At 39.4% G+C, this 6,420-nt stretch overlaps 1 protein-coding gene across 1 annotated transcript; it reads right to left on the minus strand.

Moving 5' to 3' along the window:
* Positions 1-1,588: 1,588 nt before the first annotated feature.
* On the minus strand, positions 1,589-6,084 carry LOC114688394 (tripartite motif-containing protein 43-like). The gene is made up of 6 exons (XM_028862985.1): positions 5,677-6,084; positions 5,018-5,113; positions 4,245-4,475; positions 3,516-3,538; positions 2,662-2,759; positions 1,589-2,082 (listed from the first exon to the last, which is right to left on the minus strand). Exons 1-6 carry the CDS (start codon positions 6,082-6,084, stop codon positions 1,589-1,591), a joined length of 1,350 nt encoding a protein of 449 aa, XP_028718818.1.
* Positions 6,085-6,420: the final 336 nt, after the last annotated feature.

The following is a 6,420-nucleotide window of genomic DNA, read 5'->3' on the forward strand; positions in this document are numbered from 1 at the left end:
GTAGCTCCTCTGGGGTTTTGAGGCTAGGGATCCCTAGGTCTGGCCTGGCCTCCTGTAAAACCGAAATCTTCTTGTGAAGTTGTAAACCTGGATATGGAGTCCAGGAGAGGGGGTACAGTCTAGGATCCCTAGATTTGATCTTGCATCTGGAGTCCCAAGAACCAGCATGGCCTCCAGTATGCTGCTGTCACTGGGCTTCCTAGAGTATACTCATGCTCTGGTAAGCCAAGGTCTGCTTCTGAAGTTATAGGCCTGGGATCCCCAATCTGGCCTGGCCTCTGGTAAAGCAAAGGAAGTCTTCTTTTGAAGTTGTAGACCAGGATATGGAGCCAGGTGTGTGTGTGTGTGTGTGTGTGTGTGTGTGTGTGTGTGTGTGTGTAGACTGGGATTGTTGAACAGGCTTAAAGGGATTTTGTGAGCAGTGGGTGGTGGCTGGAGTCTTCTTACCTGGGTTCCTAGGACTAGTCTGGCCTCCCATAATGCTGTCATGGCTGTGAGCCCTAGTGTTGTGCTTGGGGGTGGTGTACAGTCTGAGGTTGTTAGACAGGCTTAATGGTGTTTAACAAGTGGTGTCTTCCTGGGGTCCCTAGGGCCATTATGGCCTCCAGTAAAGTTGCCAGGGTGGTGAGCACTAGTGTAGAGACCAGGAGAGGGGCAACTCAACATTCTTACCCTCGAAGTTCCTATAGAACAGGTCACTGGAATCTTAACACTCGGGGGTTTCTAGCCCAAAGGTTTTAAAACTTTCTTTCCACAATCCTCCCCAAATCAACATGGTCAGGTCTATTACAACCATACCCACTATTCTGGTAATAAACTGTCTTATTTTGGAGCACTATTGCTGTGATGAAACACCTTGACCAAAACAACTTGAGGAGGAAAGAGATTATGTGGCTTACACTTCCACATCACTGTTCACCATCAAAGGAAATTCAGGACCAAGAACTCACACAGGACAGGAACCTGGAGGTAGGAACTAAAGCACAGGCAGTGCAGAGATCCTGCTTCCTGACATGTTCCCCATGGATGCTCAACCTGCTTTCTTATAGAACCCACCACCTCCAGCCCAGGGAAAACTCTGCCCCCTCCTTCTTCGATAACTAATAAAATGCTCTACAGGCTTGCCCACAACCCATGTTATACAGGCATTTTCTCAAACAGGGTTCTCTTCCCTCACATGACTGTAGCCTGTTTCAAAATGAATATAAAAATATTCAGCACATCTGTGCTCCTACTAGACACCTATAAGGAAGTAAAATGTTATATAGTGGCATGTAAACATATACAGCTATATAATATTTTATTGTGTTAGAGTTCTTCTGATGGTCCTTAGCATACTTAAAGAGGGCTCTAGCACTTAGTCCTAGTAAGTAATTCTGACAAGCTTGCAAAAACAACTAATAAATAAGAAAATAAAAATACTTTGAAAGGAAGTGTTCATTGTGGAGTATGTGAACAACAGATGAAAGAAAACAGTCAACCAATTTTTACATTTAATAGTATTGTAATATTTAATAGCAGTGAAGGGTGTAACATTACAGAGTAAAAACTTTAAAACAATAAAGTACTGGATTACATCTTCCTGTGATTATGTGTATCCACTGGATACGCAAGGCCTGACAGGGTAATTGAAGGTGCCAGGAGGATACCTGTATATGAGGGAACTCTTGGTAACATTTAGGAAGCTTAAACAACCATCCTCACAATCAAGAAGCACACCAACCTGGCCCAATGGCTTCTCTATGTAGTGCCGGAATACTGGGCATGTGGTGAGGAGACAGTAATGATTACCCTCTTTCACACACACAAGAAGAAATGTACCCTCAGATTCAATCATTTGCTTTCTACTCCTTAACTGGGAATCCTTACAGACTCCCACAGCCCAGTCACAAGAGTCCTTCAAATCAATCTCCCAATAATATTTTCCTGAGATGAAGCTCTGTGATCCCCAGGAAGCAAAATAAAATCCAGCAGAATCTGCAGGTGTATCCTTATGGTGAAGTCTGAAGCTGAATCTTCTCATGACATTAAATATGTTCATCTTAGAATGAAGTATGGTTACACTTTCAAAGATAATGTGAGCTGTGAGAAGAGTCAATATTTTAGTTAAAATGACCATTTACATTTCTCAAGTGAGTGAAGTTTCCAGAATCTTCTTGGATTTTAAAAAGAGAAGACTAAAGACTTGAGGTTAAATATGGCTCAGATACATCCAAGTCAAGTATTTCCACAGGAAACAGAATGGTAGCATGTTGAAGACTTTTTTTTTTTTTAACATTTTAGATGCTACAGATGAGAGAGTCCTTTTTAATCTATGGAGTAAAATCCAGTATGAGAAATTAATTGCTAAAGAATTTAAAGGAAAATATTCAAATATATCCACCACTGGCTACACTTAATTTGAATAAGATTCTCCTGAATTAATTTATCATTCTTCATGTCTCCGTAAACTCCTGATGCTCTCTTTTCAGCCACTATCACATAAAACATGATATTGGTATTTATTTATGTTTGTTTATTTGTAAGATGATCATGTAATTAAATATGATTACAATGTGACTTACCAAGACATGTTTCTGGAAAGTTAAAATATTTGTGTTTGCAAAGGTTATCACATTATTGAGAGGTACCTCTGATCATTTTATCACTGGAGACACTCACCTTGGAACTGCTTGTAACTTTCAGTCAGTCCAGTGATAGGTAGGGCAGTGAGTTCTGTTTTCATAGAAGGGGGCATGCTCAGCTGCATTGACTCACTCCTGCAAGGAAAAGAAAATATTGATCTGTGTGGTGCTAAAGATATCACACAGTGATTAGGAATAACTTCATTCCAAGTTCAGCCAAGTGGCTCAGGGGATAAATCCCTTGTTACGCAAACCTGACATCTTGAGTTCAATCCATGAAACTGATGATAGCAGGAGAGGATTGTCCCCTGAAAGTTATCCTCTGACCTGCACACATGTCCAATGGCACATGTGCATGAACATGCACACCTATTTACACACACACACACACACACACACACACACACACACACAAACACACACACTCAACTATAACAAATCAATTTTAAAGGTAACAAACTCTTATCTGAACATGTTTCAGAATAAGCATTTTCTGTTATCATTGTGACCCCCATGAAGACAAGATAATTTACTCCTTGATGCTCTTTCTGAAGCCCTACCTGATAACTCCTTTCTCAGTGGTTCCTGCCCCTGTATTTACCACTGAGAAAATAGAGCCTGTAGTCCTCCATGATTAGGTTTTTAAACTAGAAATTTTTAGCACCAGGCCTCATTACATACACTCCTTCACCAATATGTACTAAGTAAAGGTACTTCCTGGTACAAGATTACAGAAATCATATTCATGAGAAGAATCCCAAATACATAAACATAATACACAAACAATTGAGTATTTTTTATATGATGTATATCTGCACTTTGCTAAGGCAGCTTGGTCATTTTTACAACACATTTGATGGTATACTGGCATGCACTGATGTCTATACTAACCTTCTGAACATGTCATCCAAATCCTGCAAACAAAAAAGAAAACCTTAGATTTCTGAAGAAATGGCATACAATGTTTGTTTATAAAGCTAATATAAATGTCATTCACCATTACACCAATCTATCCTGAAAATTTTTATGTCTCAAGATGATGTCAACCAAGTAGATTAGCAGAATTTGAATTTTTGATGAAATCAGACTGGAGAGTAAAATTTGAGAAGGACATGGGTATTGACTATACATTGCTTTTGAACCCCCAAATGTCTGCAAAGGTAACTTTCCCTGAGCTTTTCTAAAAACCAGAGGGATACTTTTACTATGAACACTTCAAAAGTATGATTTCACTCTTGCATGGTGCTTCACACCTATAATTCCATAACTGCAGGATTAGAGGTCAGAAGATTACTGTGAGTTGGAGTCCATCAACACTACAACTACACCCTCTGCACCAAAGAATAGGGCCCTATATCAAAGTCCCAAACTCTTAAGAACTCTCCACAACACAGATTTGAAACAGAAGAAATTAGGTAATAGTTTTCCTTAAAATTGTGCACAATATCCACAAAGAGGTAAAAAGAGATTATTGAAAACAGCAACCACTGAAATTAGATATTCATGAAAAGAAAATGACTATGACATAATTACAGGAAATATTGAAAGGTATCTTAGTATAACAATCACCAATGTGGGCCTAAGTCAATAAAGCCTCTTCCTGCACTCCTCCATGCTCACCTGCAGCAGGACCACATATGGCTCCTGGGACATTGCCATCAGCTCCTGGTACATTTCTCTTAGTTCTTTGCTCTTTTGGATCATGATGGCTTCACTTGTCCTGAGTTTCTCCAAAACACATTGGCCTTCATTTCTCATAGACTCGATGTGTTGCACTTCCTCTTCACAGAGGAGTGGGTGCAGTTTTGTATACTCTGTCCTGATCATTTGTTCCCGCAGAGTCAAGTAGTCCTGTACAAAAAGGACATTCTCAATCATATTTGCAAAGTGATTTTGACCTCCTCTGTTGAATCCTCCTATGCTTACATTTCACAAATGACTTCTAGAACTCTGCTACATAGACTCTGGTTGACTGTCTCCACTTTTCAGAAAGTGTAAATTCCTTGGTTTCATTTATTTCTTCCTTATTAATTACACAGGCAAACAGACACTAAGCATTTTCACCTATATTAGAGATGCTAGGTGCCTGAAGAAAAAGTATTGACTGATGATTCATAAGTTCACAAAGATAAACTCTGCATGCAATAATTAGAATTCATAGTATAATCTAATGCAGTGTCCTGAACTGTCAGCAATTCACTCATTATCCCCAGACTCTTCTGCCACAGCCAGACCATTCTTTCCATGAGCAGAGATATATTATACACACAGAATTAGAGGCCAGCAACATATTTTCCAAGCATCATATCCCATGCCTTATGTGTAAATCTTGAATGATAAATTTTGAACACTATCTGCTTCAACCAGATTTTAAGCATGAATCTCATACTCACCATCCACAGAGTTGTCATTCTGTTCTCTGCCTCTAAATTCTCTTGATTTTCTTGGATCTTATCCCACAAAGATGCCATTTGCTTTACAAGTCTTTCCTGTAAAAAACAATAAATATCAACTTTTGATAAATAGTACTGATGGACAGATCTTGGACACTAAATACAATTACTTTAGTAGGAATAGAAGGATCACAATATTCTTTCTTTTCTTACTTTTGGTAGCAATGAATTTTAGATTTCAGAATATAGAAATAGAAAATATAGCATATCCCTTTGTTCAGGTATAGTGATAAATAATTATGGCAAATAACTGGGTAATTTGCATAAGACTGGAAATCCCAGATGCTTCTCTCTAGCTGAGTCCAATGTACATTTTCTAATTTAGTCTCCAGTCATAAACACTTTTACAAGATATGAATTTAGTATTGCAGTTTCCAGTGACCTGGGCATAATGTACCATAAAATACAAATGATCTTTTCACTCATGGGTCTCCCAAGGGATGCTTACACTTATAGTCAAACCTTTTCTTCATTAGATGTGAATAAAGTGCCACCATTCTGAAAACAGTGGCTTTGTCACAATGAGGACCAGCATCTTTCTGTGGTTTGCTAAGCCTACCTCTCTCCAGCTTCCAAGTTCTCTCAGCAGCATCACTTACCATTTCATCCTCAGCAGCTACTTCAATGGGACAGTGTCTGTGTCCTCTGTGCTCATGGGAGTTAGAACAGAGTTGACAGAGGAAGATCCTATTCTCAGTACAGAAGATCCTATTTGTCTCTTTGTGGGTCATACACTTATGCTCCTCAGAGCTCAGGTCCTTCATGAGGCTGGTTTGTCTGGTAATGGACACCAGTTTCTTCAGAACAATGTTGGTTCTCAAGTACTTCTGAGATGGTTCCCAACACAAAGGGCATTGGACAGGTGGTTGGATGTCTTCCCAGGAAAGTTGGAGGCAGGCTCGACAGAAGCTGTGGCCACAGCTTATGGTGACTGGGTCTATCAGGCAGCTCAGGCAGATGAAGCAGGTAAGTTCTTTCTGGAAGGCTTGTGAAATGTCTGTCTCCATTTCTCTGAAAGAAGAAAAACAGAACTGCTATTATTGGACCCCAGAGAAGCTCGACACTGCCCAAAATTTCCTTCAAGTTGTGATTCAATCTGTGTATTGCAAAACATGCTTTATTTTTTTGGTGACCAAAAATCAAAATAAGTATAGAATTTCAGTTTGTGATCTTTCCTATTTCACCCTTCTTAACAGAAGTACACATTGATCTGATGGACTTCTGAGTCCTACCACCTGCATCTTCTTTGGAGACTCCATCCAAATTAGTACCTTGGTGCATGGACTGAGACAGGATCCCCAGTGCTTATGAAAAAAAAATACACTACTGTGGAGTGATCAAAC

Source organism: Peromyscus leucopus, unplaced genomic scaffold (genome assembly GCF_004664715.2).
Source record: "Peromyscus leucopus breed LL Stock unplaced genomic scaffold, UCI_PerLeu_2.1 scaffold_1371, whole genome shotgun sequence".
NCBI lineage: Eukaryota > Metazoa > Chordata > Mammalia > Rodentia > Cricetidae > Peromyscus > Peromyscus leucopus.

Coding starts and splice junctions, on each gene's coding strand:
- LOC114688394 (XM_028862985.1), bottom strand. CDS start 6,084: ATGGAGACAGACATTTCACAAGCCTTCCAGAAAGAACTTACCTGCTTC. Junction 4,476..5,017: donor GAATGACAACTCTGTGGATG/GTGAGTATGAGA, acceptor CTTTTTGTACAG/GACTACTTGACTCTGCGGGA. Junction 2,760..3,515: donor TTGGATGACATGTTCAGAAG/GTTAGTATAGAC, acceptor TTTTCCTTGCAG/GAGTGAGTCAATGCAGCTGA.